A 20308-nucleotide genomic window follows, 5' to 3' on the forward strand; every position below is an offset into this window, starting at 1 on the left:
TTAGTTTGTTTTTTGTGGCGGACCCTGCCACCTCTCTAGCTTCAGACAGTGTCCTGGGGACCTTATTTTCCTCTGAGAACAGCTTGTTTATTCAGTTATGGAGAAAGATAAATGTTTCTGAGTTTGTATTATTACCTCATTAATTGAGTTTGAATTTCTTCTCCAAAACTACACAGTGACCTTTTTTTTACATTACAAATTATAATATAAGCTTCACCCCTTTGGATATAATGATTTTGGATGAATCTTACTGGTGCTTTATTGTGGTGTATGTTACATTCCACTGCTGTAGTTGTGTAAAGCTGAGATAACTTCCACTACTTTGTACGCTTTGGGGTTGTTTAATCTACAGCAACGTATGATTATTATTATGCTCGTCATATGTTTGTAGCGTAACTGTCCAGTAAGAACAACACATCTCTAAAAAATCAACTTGTCATGAAAAATAAGTGCAATATCTGTTCATGTGACTGTTCATGGCACTGCTCGCATGTGTACATACGATGCCATTGTGCAGTGTCCCTTTAGTCTGATGAAGAGCAGGCTTGCTCCAAACATCGGTACTTTGGTTCATTAAATAATCTCAATATTGGAGCCCTGCCGTGTGCGAGCTGTCTTTTTGTGTCATGTTTTGCTTACATTTGACTCAGCACCTGGCCGTTTTGGCTTGGATGTGCATGTTCACTCCTACTTTTGCATTTATGTTTATGCATTATTGCCTCTATGAAGCGCCACATGATGTCCCCGCTCTCTAAAGATGCTATTTGTAAGAAAAGTTCATTTTTGAGTCTCATTCCTAACTCATTAAGATTGTAGGTTGTGTTGGCATCCCAGTGCTGATGTTGTCTTAAATACAGGACCTTTAATTACTTACTTACTTATTTGCCTCGGACTTGTAGTGGAGTGGCAGTAAAAAAATGGACCACAAATGTACTTGAGGACTTTTGCCTCGCACAACACAAGTTTGTCTCAAAGAACGGCAGAGAACAGAAGTCTTTAAATGAGTTTTTCTTTATTTGTCATGCCTCCAAACATGTCTCTCTCTCAGGTAATAATAATACATCAACATTGCTGAATATATACAAACATTGCAAATAATTCAATAGAACATTTGACGGATGAATCTCTCTTAGAGACAATGTTTTTGCATTTTGTACACAAAGTAGATCTTTGTACACAAGTATACTATGCTATTGTAATAAATCAATGCAAAAGATCAGTCATATGAACACCATATAACTATAATAATAAAGTTGTTGTTTTTTTCTTATTATGTTTCTACCATTTAGGTTTAAGGAAGTCTGTACAGACTTGAATAGCACACTGATTATCCTGCTGTTGGTTTGCAAGTATAACAGTAAGGATCACCTTTTCATTCAAGAGAAAAGCTGTTGAGTCAATGGACGCCCTCAGATACCAAAGACCCCATTCATCAGTCCTGAACTCGCTGCAGCACAGCTGTTGTGCGTCACGCCTGCAGAAAGTCACCCTCCCTTGCTTGAACACACTTAAGCGCTACTTGCCGTCTCCAAACACAATAAGAGGTTGTGATTGGTTGTGATACTAGCACCTTGGGCAAGGCTGTGTTTGTGAATTGATAACAACATACACACATGGTGAAGCTGCCTCAATCAGGCGATTAGATGTTTTTTGTTGTTTTTTTTAATAAAAAGCAGGCTAGCACTGGGCCAGGCTGTGCTTGATGATCTCTCGGGACTGTGGTGGGATCCTGTCGGGGAAGAGCACCTGGAACTCCACCACGAGGTCGCCCCGCTGGGACGGGCTCTTGGGCATGGGCAGGCCTTCGCCCCTCAGCCGCCGGACAGCACCTGGTTTGATGACGTCGCTGCACGGTAGAGGCATCATGCGGTTGTCAAGTGTTGGGACGTTTACTGTGCAGCCGCAGAGAGCCTGGAGAGGGAAAAGGAGGAAGAAGAGAGAACAGGGTTAGTCATGTAGATGGGTTACATTCAGAGCAGGTTTCATAAGGCTTTCTGAATGGCCTGACTGAGATAGGAACAGTCGGATGCTTGATCTTTAAAAGTGTCAAGTTGCATAACCGATGTCTGTCTTAGTAGAAGCATAACCATTTTCTGTGTTATGCAACAAGCCGGTGTTACAGATGTTATAATCGTTGCTCTATTTACTGGCTCTGTGTGGGAGTTAGGTGCTTTAGTGACTGAAAGGAGCCACAGGAAGATGGAGGAGCTCTTTTGAAATGCCAGTCTGTGTGACTGCTACCCTGCTAATCTGTGTGTGGGTTGGTAGAAGTGAGAGCCAGCGACTGAGCGAGCCAAAAAAAAAAGAAGAAGCGCTGCCACTCTGGCCTGCCGTGTAGAGGCAGAGGAGTCTGCAGCACACATAGTAGTTGAGAGAGAGTGAAGTGCGATTCGTGGGGGCAGTCAGCGCCGAGGCTAAATTTAGCTCCTGCTTTCTCTCACTCTGCAGGGGCCGATGAGGTAACCGAGGCGTTGGCAGGCTGCTGCTGCTGTTCTGCTAGCGGGGGTCTGTCAGCCCCATTGAAAACTGGGGGGGCTCAGATACCCGTAACAGAACGCCATGTTCTGTTCGGTTCAAAGATATTACCTTCGCTATGTTTGGCAGAGATCGTACCTTCTGCTCCTGTCTTATTGACGCCTTTCACTAATCGATTTTCTCCGGAGTGCATCACTCAGCGGTTGTGTAACAGGACAAGAAGTGTTGGATGGATGTGAGCCTCACTCTGTGTAGGTTTAAGTGGTATATCTACTTATAGGTGTTTCGTAATAAATCATCGCTCTTAGCCCTGATCGACCTCTCAGTGTGATGTAAATGCACCAAACTCACCTCTTTAAGGGTGATCTGGGCTGTGAAGACGATGTTGGAGCCGTCTCTCTTGTACTGGGTGTGCTCCTTGTCCCTGAGGATGAAGGTGATGTCGGCAGGGGTGCTGTTGGGCGTCTCGTCTCCCTCCCTGGGGAAGGTGATCCTGGTGCCCGCCTTCCAGCCCTTCTTCACCACCACGTTCAGCACCTTCTCTTCGGACCGCAGGCTGCGGCTGTCGGGGTTGAGGCGGCTGCGCGTGATCTTGACGTGCTTGGTGCAGCCGTGCATCACCTCCTCCAGGGTCACCAGCAGGTCGTGCACCACCTCGTCGCCCTGCAGACGCCGCTGGCCTCGGCGCAGGCCGCCGTCGTGGCAGGCGGACCCGTTCACGTGGCTGAAGGGGAAGCGCCTGAAGGGGTTGAAGAGGTCGTCTTCGTCGGCGTCGGAGCCGAAGAAGATGTCGAAGTGGTCTGAGCCGTGGAAGAAGGAGGAGAAGGTTGCGTGGGGGTCGCCGTGGAAGTTACTGCGGAAACCTTGGCTTTGGCCTGTCATTGACATCCCATTTTTAAGGCCTGAAAAACAGAGAAAACAAGAAGGGGGCAATTAAAATCTGCACACTTAGAAGTATTGAGGAAAAGTCTTTTACTGCTCGCTGAATAATTCATCATCCCCACAGCTGTCTGTGTTTAGCTACTTTAATCAGAGTAGTAGAGTTCCTCACATCAGTATTTAGCTTTGATATTGACATGAATAGTTAATACGCCAGCCTACGCTACTGTAATTTGCCAGATGGCAGCTACTATTTTCAACTTCCTTCCCTCGCTCTCACCTTCTTCTCCAAACTGGTCGTATATGCTTCTCTTCTTGGGGTCGGTGAGGATCTCGTAGGCCTCCGCGATCTCCTTGAACCTGTCCTCGGCGTCGGCGTCGCTGTTCTTGTCCGGGTGGAACTTGAGGGCCATCTTCCTGTAGGCCTTCTTGATCTCGTCCTCGTTGGACTCGGGGGTGACACCCAGGACTTTGTAGAAGTCCTTGCCCGTGGGCTTGATGGCGAGGCAGGGCGTGTCCTGCTCAGACTTGCTACTTTCCTATTGAAACAAGAACAAAGATGCATTCATGAGTTTCATTCATTTTATTTTGCATGTGTCTTAAAACTGAATCGCTAGAATCACACGAGCATGTAAACTACACACTATGGGATGGATGACGTCCAACTGCTGCACAGTTCCTGCAGAGATTCAGACACTGCATGGGGGAAAATACCCTCATCTCTGCACTGCTGTGCCACTGCATAATCCATGCAGTTTTTCTAAGCTGATGCACAACACAACGTGAGAGAGAGAGAGAGAGAGAAGAGGGGGGCCAAAAGATTTTCCCCCAACGACCGAGATCCTGTGCAGCGATTGGCTGAGCGACTCTTGCCATTTGAATGAATCCACAGCAACAGACACAGAAAGATGCCGGTACAGCAAAAAACGCTTACAAATGTACTGATATAACATCACTGACAGTGTATTCAACATGTACATGATGATTTTAAAAGGCACTTACCGCTGATGAAGATGAGCCCGAGCTGTCACCTCTGTGCATAACCCGCACTTTGCACTTGACATTGACATTTTTGTGCTTGACGCCGAACTGAGTCCAGATGAGAACCATGATGTCTGCTGGAGAGTTTGGGTTTCTTAAGTTAAAGGGTTTAAAAGTGGCTACTTGTCGCTGTCCAGTTGCTGCCGGTGCTGAAGTCCTCTGTGTCCGTGCTGCCTGAGCTCTCCTCGGCTGTCTTATAAATACCGGCCGCGGCAGCTCCTCTACTATCCGCTCACCCTCCCACGCGGCGTGACAGAGCTTTCCCCGGGACCGCCCATTTCCTCACGCGCGGCAGGGGATGCCGGTGTCCTCAGTCGGCTCGGCGCGAGGCCATTGGTGCTCCGGAGATGATCACGCGGATGTTGCAGCCCTCCATCTCCATCTCGAGACTTGTTTCCGGAGATCTTGAAGGCAGAGCCGAGCAGACAGTCACGACTCAGGAGGAGCTTTTCTTTTTTTTCTTTTTCACAGACAGACAGAAGAGAACAGAACAACCAGACATGCAGCGAAAAGGACCCTGCTGGCTGCCCAGACAGCCTCCAGACAGCCTCCAGACAGCCGCTAACGTCCTCAGATGACTTTAGATGCACATTTTGTGGATTATGAACCCACGTGTTTGATAAATTAAGGCTCTTTAGATTCACTGTGAGTGAGGGAAGGAAGAAAAATGAACATGATTTCTTATTTTAGCTGGTTTTCAGGGCTAGTTCTGAATAGAAGTGAGTAGTTAATGAGGAACGAATGAGGAACGACTTGATAGTTAATGAGGAATTCCTGAATAACTATGATCTGAGCACTATATAGTATATCGTGACTGACTGGGAGATACTACATTAATGACCCCTTTTCAACCAAGGCGGTTCAGGTGCTGGTTCGGAGCCAGTGCCTACTCCGGAACCAGTGGCTCCAGAGTGGCAACAACACTTTGCTGGCCTAGAACAAAGAACCACTTACATCAGGGGTGTAATTAAGTTTGTTTTGGGCATAAAAAAAATCAGTCAACACACAGTGCACCTTTAAGATGAACATATTTCTGCAGTGATACCCGTGTGCCAAGTTATATAGTCAGACATGTGAAGGAGTAGCCTACATCCACGTTCGGCTAATGCTTACATAATGTTCGCACACAATTTTATGAACGCCTATATGGTTTCATGCAATTCAGTGATTCAGTTTAGCAGTAAAAGAGGTGGGAGAGCATTGTGAAAAAAGCCACTTCAAGGATAAGTAAAAAAAAAAAAATTAATACGAGGTGTTTATTGCTTGTAAAAAGTAAAAAACAAGTCTAAAAACAGTCCATTTATCTCACTGAAATGCTCCTTTCTAGTAAGTGTAATGAGATATTTTTGATGACTTTTCACAGATCCTTTACTTAAATAAAATCAAAACACATTCCTACTCGAAGGAGACACATTACACTCGTTTACCAGGTTCATAATTTTATTTTGGCTTACTGCTAGAATAGGTTTACATGTTTTAGAGCTCAAAAAACACATTTTCTCCTACTGTCTTTAAGATTATCGTGTTTTTCAATCACATTTATGTGTCAAATAAATGTAGTGGAGTAGAGATATAACATAAAATTGAAACAGTAGTGCTAATGACTTGAGATTGCACTTGAGTGGATATTGGAAATGGAGTAGTAGTTGCTTTCCACCACTGACTGACAAGGCAATATATATAGAGATACATATACCTTGGTGAAGTATACATATAATTGTTGTGGGCTTGTATTGCATTGTACTTCCACTCTCCTAAATATAAAAACGGATGTGGGAGAACCAAATGTTCACCTTTTAATTTAACATAATCAAGTGCAGCAAACGACATCCTTAAAAATGTCCATTAACCAGCACTCGAAATGTCGCCGGGTTTATTTCCTGCCGCTGAAATTAACTTGGACCCACACTGTTCTGTTAATGGAGTTTCACAGTAAAATGTCAATAAGCTTTACAGCTGCCGTGTTTATTTATTGCTTCCTGTATCCATTCGAATGCGCAGGTGTTCGTTTAAATGTGTCCGCCCACGTAGTTCTGCATGGCAACTGTGTGCATAGTGCCGCAGACAATAATTGCGAACTGATGCAAATGAGGCACTTAATAACCAACAGTAAACAGCTGTGGAAAGGAAAGTGCAGCTCCAAGTTATGTAACTGAATGTGTTAAAAGCCTTGTTCTGTTTGGGAAGTGTTCAAATATCTTCTTGCTGTGAAAATCCGAGATAACACCTCAAAAAGCTTGTTGACTGACTGAACGATGCCGATTACCTAATCAACACTTTTTAGACTGTCGTGTTGAGTCCACGATAAGAGAATATTGACTTGAAATTTGACTTTTTAAAAAGAAGTCCTCATAAACTCTCCCCTTAAAACAAGTTTAAGTTGTTTTTTGAACGCGTTACTTCACATGAACGCATTTGATTTTCTTTAAGTAAAGGATCTGGATGCTTCTCCCACCTCTTTTACCGCTGTTTCCTTGAATTGCATCAGCCTGTAAAGGTGTTTTTTATAACCTTTATAACCTCATGCAAGCATTAATTGATCTTAAAGCTGAAACCTGGATGTACTCCTCCACATATCTGACTGTTTAACTTGGCACACGGGCAACACTGCAGGATTATAGCCTGCTGAAAATAACTACTGTATTCTCAAAGTAGCCATAAAACCCTAAAACGGTGAGTTTAATTTCCTGCAGACTCACATCCACAGCGAAGGCACATAACCTTAATTCATGAAGCGCGTGGGCTCGACAAAATGTGAACCGTCTCAAGTCTCAGCGGTGAGGGGAAACGCTTATCAGCAGTAGAACAGGTTGAGTTGTGCTGTATATACATTACGTAACATACACAATCTATATGATACCTCCACCGAAGCTCTGTCAGGGTGCAGAATAGAGTGAAAAATGTCAAGAGATTATGTTTAATCCCTTCTCATTGTGAAGATCCACGTCTACTCTTTCTCAAAACTGACATTATTGCTCTACTGGCAGTTATACAGCGTCTTTATAAGACACGTTACCATCTAAATCTATCCCACATTTTAACCAAATTATTAGAAAACCTGCAAAATAAAATGCGAATGAAAGCTAGTTTCCACCCACTACCTTCATGCGATTATTAGGAGTTAGTTCATCGAGATAAGCGGTAGGTGGCGTCGATTCTCTCGTTGGAAAACCGTTATACCGTTGAGCAACAAGAGGGTGCGACAAGACGACGCGACGACACAATGTTCGCAATGTCAGAACTTATTCGGAAAACGTTTCCATCTCCCAATACAGCCCGTTCTCACTCCTAATACAGTCAAACACAGCAGCCTGTGTACAGTTTGACTCTGCCGTTACCCCTTTAGCATCGCTTCTTGAAGTGCCCCTCCAGTGTTGTAGTACAAAAGAGCGAGAAGAGTCTGAGGCAGCGGCCGGTCGGGGCTGGTTGACGCTGGATTTTCCACCCTGAGACTTGAGGTTTGTATCTTGTGTGTGAGGATTTTTTTGTTTTTAAGTTATGTAACGTAAGTAAGTTGACAAAGCTAAATAATGTAACAAATTTAAGTAACTGATGTGACTGAATGTAGTTATTTCAACCAAAAATACGATCTTTTCCTGAACCTAACGGAGTAGTTTTTGGTGCCTGAACCCATCCAAACCCCACTAATATGATATGTCATGAATTGTGATCAGTTTTTCAGCAGGCTTTATTTTGAAGGCCGCTGATCAAGCTGCTGCATTTGGGAGTGAGAATATGCCATCAACTATTTCGAAAAAATATACCTCAAGCAGGCATAAAAACTATTTTTTTTACGAAATTTAGGATGTTTTGTCAAATTTTCCGTTTCCATCAGCCTTTTTCTACAGTGATACTAAAATTGCATTTAAATACCTCGATTGTAACACAGCTATAGTTAGATTGTCAAAGCGTTTACATGTGACAGGATACATCTTTATGGTTCACAGTGCACACAAAAGGCCTTTTTTTACTTAAATATGTTGACACAATTCTTTTTTTTTCAGTTAAACTGGCAAGACCCTCCCTCCACTCTCTCAAAACAATCAGGCAACCCTCCCTTCAGCTATAAAAAACCACATAACCCTTCCCTTTCTCTGAACCCAACTACCTTTTTAATAATATATGTACAGTTCCAAGCCAAAAATATCCTTTGTATAAGAGAATTCATGGGGAAAGTCTATTTATGAGGGCTTGTGTGGCGTTTCCGATGAATAAAACATGCAAAGAAATATCTAAAAATATCTCACAGACCCACATAGTGCTAGTCGACTCAGAAATCATCACTGCACAGCAAGTCATCTGGTTGAATGGCGCTCGAAAAGGACTCACTTTCTATTTAGAGCTCACACTACTCATACTACAGGATTACCACACAGCGTCGACCATGCAGCCGGCAGTGCAGCCATGGATATGGAAATCAGTGTCACAGGGAGCGTACATACATGGCAGTGCTTCCTCCGCTGTGATGCTTCATACATCCAATGAGGGCTGGAGTTTCCTGTGGATTCTCCCTCCGTCCTACAGGAAACGGCAGACAAATTTGGTTTGAACGTGTTGAGCCAGGAGCGTCATGCTCCAGATAGCAGCTCTTACATATACTATTCACAGATCGAGCAGGGGAGAGTGAATCAGAGCAGACTGTTACATAGCGCTCATTTTTTTTCGTGCCCACGGGAACAGTCTGACTGTGTGTTTGGCCTGTTTTTTTTTTTCTTTTTCACACATTCAAGCTGTCTCTCTCACAGAAACACATACAAAGTTGCCTGTCAGTCTCAGAGAAAATTACTGCTAATTACGGTTCCAAGCTCCACTGACACTGTTATTGTAAGGTGACGCGGAGGCGGACAGCTCACAAGCAGCCCAGCGTTCTTACAGTGCTGCCTGATGTTCTAGTAAATGTACTGAACAGCCGCTGTGTCCTTTTGTTACTTACCCCGGCTTTTATCTGCAGGGCTCCAGTTCAAGATGTGCATTTTTATTTATTATTTTTTGCCATCAAATAGTTATTTTGTAACTGGAAACACAGGTTAGAATACCTTCTTTTGTTTTGCTTTGCATGTACATAGCAGTCATGAATACTACCCGATGACAGTATCAGTTAGTCGGTACACAACTTTAGTCCAGACTGAAATATCTCAAAAACTTTTGATGGATTACTGTGGGATTTGGCACAGACATCCACGGTGCCCAGCGATTTAATCCTGATGACTTCTGTGATCTCCTGACATTTCCTGGAGTGTCACCAGCAGGTTGAAGCCGGTGATCCCCCGACCCTTCCACTAGCATCACCATGAGGTTGACATTTTTGTAAAGACATTCTTTTCCCCTACAGACTGACACAGTTATGATCCCCTGACTTTTCATCTGAGCATTACAACTGCTATCTCAGCTACCTCACCTATACTTCCCGTTCACTGCTAATCAGCATGTTAATAGCACGCTGACACACAAAAACTAAGATGGAAAACATGACACGTGCTTAAAATATGTATCCGAGCATTGAAGAAGATGCACTTCATAAATCCCTTTACAGAGAAACTCCGCTTCAGTTTTTTCTCACTCTCACAAACACTACGTTAACACATGCATAATGTATGGAGGCGTGTCAAACAGAGGGGGCTGCCCCATGTGAGGCGCCAGGAGCAGTTAGGGTTTCGGTGCCGTGAACTGGCACCTTTCCAGCTACCAGTCCGGACTCTTCTGTTCTGAGCGGATCTCTGAACAGGCAGCCTTCTGGTCCCTGTGGACTCGGCTGCTGCAGTCCTCTCAATGTGAGCGTGTTGCCATCAGCATTCAGCTCAAATCACCATTATTCTGAAATAAGAACCCTGCAGCTGTTAGTTCAGTGACTGCCGGGCCCTGTCCATGGTGCTGAATCGGTAGGGGTTCTGCACATAATAGGCTATCTTTCCGCCAAATGACGTGCCTTAACCCTAACCCGAACACGACACTAAAATATTCAGGCAAAAAGCTCCAGGAAGAGTGTATTTTTGAGACAATGGATTTTGAAAGCAGTTGGCTTTTTGTTTCTGGCCTGGTTCTCGGTCCAAAGGGACATTTTTTGGACTGTTGGGTTTTGGAATAAAGGGCTGTCGGAAATAATAAGCAGTCCCCAAAGCACCACCCGGCACAGCCTCACAGAGCTGCTAGCGTGGCTTTATACTCTTTAGTCTTGTTCATATTTGATTTATTCAGTCAACTTTCCCAACATGACAGTCTAAATATTATTTCAAAGCTCTCTGCACACTGCAAATATTAACATTCTGGTGAAGAGACACATTTATTTATCTTTTTTTGTAAGCTAAATATATTGAGTCTTAAGCTACTTGAATTATCCAGCTGAAAAAACAATTAAATGATTGGTGGAAACACAAGAAGGCAGGCTAACATATAGCTTAGTGCAATGGAACGACCATCCAAGTCAGAAACTCAGGCAAGATCTGCTTAACCCTGTAGCTTTAGTAAATCAGCTGCTGTATTTGCTTGTGAAGTTCGCAGACTTGCCATTCAAACACCCGTTTGCAGCGAGCGTCCATGTTTTTACGAGCAGTGGAATGCTTTCAGATTGGAGGTACCGACTCGGAAGTTCTGACTCCCACTTGCAATTGAAGGCACCATCAAGTCCCAGACAAGTCATTCCAGTCAAGTCCAAACTGAATCACTGTTCATAGAAAACTGACCTACTTCTCCTGTTCTTTTGTCTTTCCTGCTGTCGTTATCTTCTTTCTGTTGGTCCAAATTTAACTGCAGTTATAAAATACTTTGGCCTACATTTTTATATGAGACTTTCTATTCTTAACTGACAGACAGCGGAGGAGACAAACTGCCGGTACAGCACAAGCTCTCTCTCTGCATATATGCATGTGAAAGTGTGACTTTGCTGTCTCACTCCTTCCTGTTAGGTTTTGTGGGAGCAGTAGGTGCTGCCTGCAGGTGAATCACACTTCTGTGAGCACACAGCACTGACACGGGGAGGGTGACATCTCACATCGTCCCACTCTTTCCTTCAAAAAGGTCGGCGGATGAATCAACGCTGTGTAAAAGGCCGGAGAAAATCCACTGACGAAGGTCACTTTTACCTACCGGTGATGTTCTGGGCAGTTTTAATCACCCGCTGTGGAGCCTTCCTGTCCTGGGCAGCGGATGAACCATGCCAGTTTGTGATGTTTCCTGTAAGGATGTTTTCTGTTGCTCATTTCTTTATTATATATGTCTTTATTTATTATATTTTTTCATATTTGATTACAAAGTGTACGTACAAAGGACTCAAACCCCCACAGCTCATGTTCCCTCACAGAAAGGAGGGAACATGAGAGTAGATACTGACTGCACAGTTTAATGGCTGTATAAAAATGAATCCACATATAGACTGGTGCTCTATAAACCTGGCTTTCACTTTGCTTTCCGGTCTGACACTGGGCTGGATTTTTGGTTACTGATTGTTAGTCCCATTGAGCCATCAGGCGAGCTACATGTGACACAGTCATCACCTGCAGAACTGGCAGAATTGAATGCACGGACTAATTGGTTGAGCATGGTGTGCACTCAGTCCGTTTCTGGCTGGTTCTCTTGTTTTGCTTTTGCTTTTGTCTTTGAGTCTTAGTAATATTGGATGCCTGCCTCACTCTTTGTACTGGATATGGCTCAAGTGAGGTTGTAATGGGGTTTTGCGTTATGACCGATTTTGGGTTTGTTTACATATTTTGTTCCTTCCTGTTCCTTCATGTTCCTTCCATGTACTGTAAAACTTGTAGGCTTGGTGGTGTACTGCACCTTCATTTGCTTTAACCAAAGGAACACTGTGTGAAACAAACAGAGTGCAAATTGTTACCTCACGGTTATAGAGTAGATTCAATAGGTTGATTCTTACAGTGTGCAGGCTGCAGTGGACAAGAGAAAGTAATCTCGAGCAGCATTGAGGAAAGTTTTCCCCTGTGATTCCTTTTGAATATTAAGTAGACGACTGTCTGATTTGAGGAGGTTTTCGGTACAAACGGAGAGCAGAGAGAATAACAAGTCATATTTTATCACCAGGCAAGAAAATGAGATGTTCTCATTTTCAACTTCTTCCCCCTCCCTCGTCTCGCACCTTCCCCCCCCGATGGATTGCAGCTCCCACACATGTCCAAGAGTGTGACTGTTACGTGTAGCACTGGCTAGACTGAAGCCATGTGCCTCGGTGCACCAGACGGGCAGGTGGCAATAAAGATTTACTCATCAATGTAAATATAACTGCAGACACCAGTCCCAGACAGAGTGCTGTGTGTGTGTGTGTTTTTGTTTTTTGACATCTTGGGAGCTTCTTTTCACAGAGATGAAAATCTCCTTGCTGCAGGGGAGAAGGAGACCGGCTGTCCTCGAAGGAGCAGATGAGGACAGGAGATGAGAGGGAGAGAAGTGGAGGAAGGAGATAACGAAAAGGGTTTATAAAAATGTCAAATTAAGGGAGAGGCAGTGTGAGAAGCCCAAAAGAGAGGTAAAGAGAGACGATAAGCGGAAACAATAGGACAGCTTGGAGTACAGACGGCAGAGATGGATTGTGCCTGGCAGAGAAGAGGGTGTTTTGCTGGGGGAGCAGTTTATGAAATCTCCCCTGCAGCTCACTGATGAAACGCTCTGGCTGCTGCATTTTAAACCATCTCGAAGTGACCACTGAATCTGTGCCGTTGAGACTTCGAGGAAATCGAATAACACCACGTTTCATAGGATTTATATTATTGCAAAGTTGGCATACATAACTGTATTCCTCCTTAGTATTTTCCTCAGTGTGATTAGATTTACATGCACCAACGCAGGGTCTCTCTTTCCTTGTCAGGTGCTGCCCTCTGCTGTGGAAGAGAGCTCAACTGCATGAGAAATGATTTGCCATTTCGAAAACATTTCTCACTCGGATGCCAGCCATTTTATATAAGAAATATTGTTATGTAAGGGATGAAATGCCAAAGCTGTATACCGCCAATGCCGTTCCAACAATTAAACCAATCAGGTAGGTGAATGTCAGGACAATCATACAAATTCACTGCAGTCCACAAACTGGACGCTTGGCCCTGTGCTCTCCCTCAGCCGGGCCTCTTCTTGGCCTCCGCTCTGCTGACTGTGCCGAGCCTTCTCCAGGGCCTTTAATTGTCTCTGGTAGCGCAGATTCTCCTCGGGGTAGGAGACCGCTGAAAGAGGCAGTCTGCAGATGGCCGGGATCTCGGAGGAAATGAGGAGGAAGATGAGAGTCGACAGGCAGAAAGGCCACGTGCAGGCTGGTAATGCAAGCTGAAAGGGGGACATCATAGGAAGGGAGTGCATGACACATGATATGAGAGACATCTGGGTGTTCGGATGATGTTTATCGAGTTTGACTCAGGGAGGAAGTTTCTTACCACGGACATCAGCTTTGAGATCGCTGCGGTCATGTATGCGCAGAAAAATGCTGCAAAGAAACATGCTTTTTACAAACCGTGATCAAACATTTCCAGCGCTGTGATCCTGCTGTTTGTCAATCTTACCACATATTAGAGCCAGGAGATGGGTTTGCCATGTTATGACATAGAAGACCCCTCCAATGGCGATGCAGGATAGGGCGCTGTTATATCCCCACAGCCCTGAGTAAATGTCCTCACGAGGAGCTGCCAGAGCAAGTCCTGCATCACACGCAAGAGAGGAGTTAAACATTCCCAATAAAACTCATTATCCAATGGCACAAATGTCAGATTTGAGTCAACAAACACAGTCTACACAGCACCATTTGAGAAAACATCCTCAGCGGACCTTATGCATATTCCTGTGCAAATGAAGAGTCTTATTACCAGACAGGATGCCAACAGCAGAGCCCAACGTGGCATGATAACAGATAGTTGGTGAGGAAAGCAGCAGGGCCAGAAGGATGAGACCTCCTGTCCAAGGACTGTGGCAGCCGTACACCTGGCCAACACCAACTGGCACCGACAGGAAGAGCTGCCAGTGGAAAACCTCCATTTACTTGCATTTGAAATAACAAGCACGATTTATGAACTAGGATACGACATGTGCAGTATTGCGGTTGTAATGATTTCAATTGTGAGGAGGACTTTCAAAGACCTGAGAGATGTTGAGACTGTCCATGGAGTCATTACGAAAGTGCAGATTTGACCTGAAATCCACCTGAAATTGCAGAAAAAAGGTTAAAATTTCATTTGCATCATCTGTGACTGTGCGACTGTGTTTGTATGTAGCAGGGCTGTACTGTACCTCTGGAAAGTAGGCGTGATAGGCTCCTGTAGCTGCAACATGAATACACACCAAAATATTAAAGGGCAGGGTGAATATGGGGAGGTCCCATTTGCTGGCAACTGAGGACAAAGCACTGGAGACCACTGGGCTGTGAAAAACAGGAAGCAGGAAATGGATTATTGATTAGGAGGAAAGGCAAACCATAGTACACACTGACCCCACCAAGATCGCTTATGTTCACCTCAAGGTTGAAGCTTTTTTTTGCTACTGAATTGAGTGAAACGGTGTGTTTGTCTGCAAACATTAGCATGTGAAGGTAACTATCTTGCTAACAGTAAGACACAGTAAGTAAGTAAGATAATCTAGCATTACTTTCAAAGCCAAGCGTTACTTTAGCTAAATTTAGGGGTTGATTCGACTATAGAAACCAGCAAAAGCTACAATTTTAAAGTATCCCACCTGCTCCAGGCTGCCTGTGGCTAACTGTATCAACAGCAGGAGGTCAACAGAAACGCTAACCATTACCTCCCAACGCTAGCAGAGACCAGGACAAATGAAACTGTTATATTGCGTGCGAACCACCTAGTCTCTCTGGTCGACTAACCACTGCTGGGTGAATGCGTCACCAACTGCGCCTGCTTGTGATATTTTCCAGGAAAGTCGCCACCGACACTCCAGTGTACATCTTTGGTATTACAGCAAATGCGAGGGCTTTCATCAGTGGGCCGTAGGCTCAGTCATCCTTGTGTTACCTCATTCGGCGATAGACAGCGACTTAACAGATATTTATTTACATGAAAATCTTTGAGATTATTACTTTAATTAGCTAGCTACCTGTAGCTGATGACAGCATTAGTTGTCCTTTCAGCCGGGACTATTGAGCTAGAAACAACAAGATACTTTAGTTTATCTCTCTCTGCAATTAAGGACCCATTGTTTAAGAAATTACTAAGAACTTCAAGTGGTTAATTTGCCGCTGTTAATACTGTAGACTGCAGAAAGATCGACAGGCTAGCAACAGTAACTAAGGGGACTAGGGAAATGGTCACCTTTGTCTCTTTCCGGTTTGCAGGCTATAGTGTGCAGTTTCCAACTGTGTGCAATCAAATGAGTCAGATGAATTTCGAAAGAACACTTACCACAACATGGACATGAACACATTTGGCAGTAACAGCCACCAGTACCAGCTCCCTTTGGTAGAGAAAACAGCCATCAGCATCCCCACCAAGGTGCCGTTGTAGCCATATAAACCGGCTGATACGGCCTCCCTGAGGTGAATGTGACAGATGTTGTCAACATGAGTGAAAAACACAATTAAGAGGAAAAACACACTGTGAAAATAGCACAGTGTGAAAGCTAAAGAAATTGTTGCCCCAGGGAATGAAAGCGGAAGAGACGGCGATAATGGCTTCATGGTAGGAGGAGAATGATTTTTTTTATTCTTTGATGAAGTCACAAAAGGAAAGGGAGACGCCATCTGACCTGTTTTGTCCCAGTAAGATGGCGGACGCAGTGGACACTACGGTGCCCAGCAGACCGTTCAGAGCCCACCAAGGCTCCTGCAGGAAGAGGCCGGTCGTGATGAGGAGCCCACTGAGAGGGTTATTGACGAACATGACCTGGGCCACTCCTCTGAAAACCCAGTCCAGCAGTTGGATTACCAAAACCTGCCCTGTCAGAGATGGATGGACTTCATTTTAACCGTCAATTACAAAGAGACTTAAAGGGGAAGTCCGTTATTTTTAAACCTGGGCCTTATATTTACATGTTTTGGTGTGTGAAGACCAATATGAAATCATGTAAGATTTAAGTCTGATTTTTTCAAATCGAGGTTATCACCTACGTTTCATCCATTCTCTGAAGAGATGCATGTCCCCAGTGAGAAGCCCGACAGCTCTGAGGAGACAGGAGCGGGCTGGAGCTTCCTCATGTGAGGGCTGGTTGTTATTGTCCATACGTACTGTAAGTAGAGTTCATCACAATCGTCATTTATGCCTTTTTAGTTTCATTGAATGTGTGTTTTATATGTGTTTTCTGGGTTTTGTGTCTTTTTCCCTCGACACCTGCACTGCATCTGCCTCATCAGCCCTTCCTTCCTTCCTTCCTTCCTTCCTTTTCCCTGCCTATCAGCCTTTCCCCTGTTTCTAGTGTTTTTAGGTTCCTTTCCCTCACCTGTGTTTCTCCGCCTCATCCCCTCGTTAGTTTGGTTTATATCAAAGTCCAGTCTTTTGTCTGAGTCTGATCCTCCCTGTCCCATCTCTGAGTGCTTTTTCTGGCTTTTGATTCCTCGTGTTTTCCTGGTTTGTGCTTTGCCTTTTGTTTGCCTTTCTTTCAATGATTTGTCTGCCTGTGTCTCATGCATTTGGGTCGACCTCTCCTGCTTCACCCTAACCCTTATATGTATATGATCAGTATTACACCCGCATGCATCGTCACTGTGTGCATGTTTGCTTGATGTTAATATTTAGCTCAAGGCCGAATGTGCAGCCTCACGGAGCTGCTAGCATGACTTTGTAGACTCTTGAGAGTCTTGTTCTACTTCTGTAGCTTTTTGTCTGACGCCCAACAAAGCACCCCACCGTCTGTATGAAATTATTCAGATGTTGTGTTCATTAGTGTTTCAGTTCTACTAATTTCGACCGTGATATTGTCGGATATTGTCAGCCAAAGCCGACGCCTCCCTGCACAAACTAAATCAGCGTGGGTCCCTTTGCTCCCTGAGGTGTAAACAATTCCAACAGAGAGGTGTGAGCTAAAATCGAAACCTCGCTGCCAGTTTGCCACATCGTTTTCTGTTCCTTTTATATTTTTTATATCTTTTTGAAGGAGTGATCAAAGCAGATTTCCCGAAGAGTTTCCCACTGTTACCGTCAAACATCCTCAGTCACAGCTCTCTGCATGAAAGCCTGCGTGTGTGGATGTTGCCCGGTGAGCGGTGAACCTCTTGATCTCGCAGCTCTGTCGGCTGCCTCTTTTCTTCTGCGCCACAATACTTCTTAAGAAACAACAAATATGGGAGCTACTGAACACAACTCTGCACAAACTTTTGGAACTGAACGTGTAATCAAACATAAAACAATCAATAACACCTCTTATAAAACCATCATTGAACCCGTGAACGTGTCCAGAGGCAGTTCAGACCTCATACTGTTGTGGCTTTTGTTATTATTACCTTCCCTTTGTTTGAGCATCTCATGAGGCCCCTGGGAGTTGCTGTTTTTCCCTCACAGTACTGCAGATTGCTGCTGTTGCTGTCAAACTGTGGTCACACTCTTTACTCTTAAATACCAGGCGCAGGGTCAGCGCTGATTTGTTCGTGTTGGGATGAAAATAGCTTGTTGAGTGGTGGCAGCACCTTGTGTTATTGTCTGCTTTCACGCAAATCTGTTTTTTTTTTTCAGCCAAACTCAGCGACAGCAACAACATCACTCTTCACATACAATCTGCAGGAGCCATTTTTGTTGTTCATGATTAAAGAACTACAAAGGCGTCGCATTTAAGTTTAGCAGTTTGTATTTATATTTCCGTTTAGCGTAACGCTTCGTACAACCATTAATCACCATTCATCAATCACTCATCCCAACCCAGACCTTCAGTCAACAACAGTCGACACAATCAATAAACAAATAGATCAACTGCTCAACAGATAGAGAAATCTTTATAACACATAATGAGCATACTTTTAATGCATTATAATGCACCTGTATAATCATAGTTATTAGCACTCATTGATATTTATAATGCTTTATAACAACAATAATCTTAACTCATTATCACCCCAATGTCAACGATGCATTATAACGCATTATGAACGTATTTGTAATGTGTTATAATGTGCCTTTAGTGCCATATAATCCTAGTTATAAGCAATCATGAATATTTATAATGTTTATTATGTCTTATTATTGCATAAAAAAGCATACTTACAATGCAATATAGTGTGCCTATCTTATACAATATTATAAAGCATTTCACAAAGACTTATAAGGTCAAGTATCAATACTTCATGATTGCTGGTCACTCACTGTTTTTGCACGGATTACAGTGTATTTGAATTCTACATTTCATTTTAAAGATGATGATTACAGGCTGATGATAAGTGATGATACGTGGTCATTGTTCGCTTTAAGTAAAGTGAAAAAGAGATGAAACACACTAACATACATTATGTTAACGTTTATTCATGTTTATGATGCATTACAGACATCAGTGTAATACATAAAAGATTTCTGAATATTAAAGACTGCTTATAACTATGATAATACGGCACTATAGGTGCATTGTAACACATTATTTGTATATTCATAAAATGTTATAATGCATCATAGATATAGACTGTGATGCTTTATAATAAGGTCCTTGTGATAAGTGTTAGTTAATTGGTAACAGATGTTAATAATAGAATAATGTTTATTATTAGATTATAAGCCATTTAGAAACATTTATAAGAAACATATTAAAAGTTTATAGAGCTTAAGGATGTTAGTTAAAGCTTTGAGTTTCTTGTGTTAACGTACATATTATGCCATTATTAAACCTGTACTGAGCTTATTTGTTGCTTTATTAAGATGAATACATGTATTATTATGCATTTATATGCAGGTAAGTATGGACTTATTATCAGGTAACTGCTTTTTGCAGCTGCCGGATCTAAAGCAGGAACAATGATAATGTTAATAGATGCTTTATTGTGCACTGTTGACAGTTCATTATGTTTTTTGCAGCCAGCATTATTTTCTGATTCGTGGTGAGTTTGATATATGAATTTATAAATATTTCCAGCATACAATACAATAAAGTAACAGAGTGGTCAAAAAATGTTCTGTTGTTAAATTTACCAGTCACATAGTATTAGGTCTGATTACTATAAGAGCACTTTTGGTAAAACCTGAAGCTGCACTGCATCTGTCATTACATTTACAAGTGAATCATTTTAATACAATAAAAATCAAAGGCTTTTTTCTTCTTACCTCTTTGAGTTGAAGATTAATCACAGCACTCTTATCTACCAGCTGAGTTAATGAAGGCCTACATGCTTTCTTTAAAAAGAGGACAGATATAAAGGACTCTGCATGATATTATGCAGCCTCCTTTTGTCGATAATAACACTCCTTATTGTCTCCTTTCTGCAGGACCCCTGCCAGGAGCAGAGACCAAAGTCTCTCTATTCATCTCAGCAGCTAATCAGGGAGAAGAATGTTCTTATTAGGAAAGTATTTCCTGCTGGAGCCAAACAGTGGCCTTTGTTTCGTGTTGTGTCCGCCTCTGAGAGAAAGGGGAATGTGCCTGTTTCAGGAGCACATTAGGGGATTGTTATACGTGGTCATTTCAATGCATTCAGGTATTATAGATGTACATGACTATATGATTAATTGTCCTTTAAAACATGCACACATTTTAGAAGAAAAATTAAATTAATTCTGATAATGTCACCTTTTAAAGGTCCCATATTATGCTCATGTTCAGGTTCATAATCTTATTTTGGGATGCTACTAGAATATATTGCTTTAATGCTCAAAAACACATCTTTTTTTTTTGTTTTAGCTCCTGTCTCTTTAAGACCCCTTCTGATGACCCAGTCTGCTCTGATTGGTCAGCTCACACATGCCTGAGACAGCACTTTTTGCAACAACAGAGCAGCTGTGCTAAATCAATTCTCACCAGCCAAACTAGCCGCTAGGCACATATTATGCAAATGTGTGACTCTGTGACA

The 20308-nt window shown here is 43.1% G+C and overlaps 2 protein-coding genes across 2 annotated transcripts; both read right to left on the minus strand.

The window, feature by feature from the left end:
* Positions 1-993: 993 nt before the first annotated feature.
* Positions 994-4592, minus strand: LOC311274588 (dnaJ homolog subfamily B member 5). Its single transcript, XM_084382393.1, has 4 exons — positions 4357-4592; positions 3635-3893; positions 2827-3377; positions 994-1911 (listed from the first exon to the last, which is right to left on the minus strand). Exons 1-4 carry the CDS (start codon positions 4462-4464, stop codon positions 1678-1680), a joined length of 1152 nt encoding a protein of 383 aa, XP_084238519.1. The 5' UTR covers positions 4465-4592; the 3' UTR covers positions 994-1677.
* A 7925-nt stretch (positions 4593-12517) lies between these two features.
* LOC311274989 (urea transporter 1-like) lies at positions 12518-19690 on the minus strand. Its single transcript, XM_084383127.1, has 10 exons — positions 19566-19690; positions 16439-16555; positions 16078-16267; positions 15735-15863; positions 14614-14743; positions 14464-14526; positions 14193-14340; positions 13893-14027; positions 13767-13816; positions 12518-13659 (listed from the first exon to the last, which is right to left on the minus strand). The coding sequence occupies exons 2-10, from the start codon at positions 16548-16550 to the stop codon at positions 13402-13404; spliced, it is 1215 nt and encodes a 404-aa protein (XP_084239253.1). The 5' UTR covers positions 16551-16555; positions 19566-19690; the 3' UTR covers positions 12518-13401.
* Positions 19691-20308: the final 618 nt, after the last annotated feature.

This window comes from Pagrus pagrus, assembly GCF_965226575.1.
Source record: "Pagrus pagrus genome assembly, chromosome: 19".
NCBI lineage: Eukaryota > Metazoa > Chordata > Actinopteri > Spariformes > Sparidae > Pagrus > Pagrus pagrus.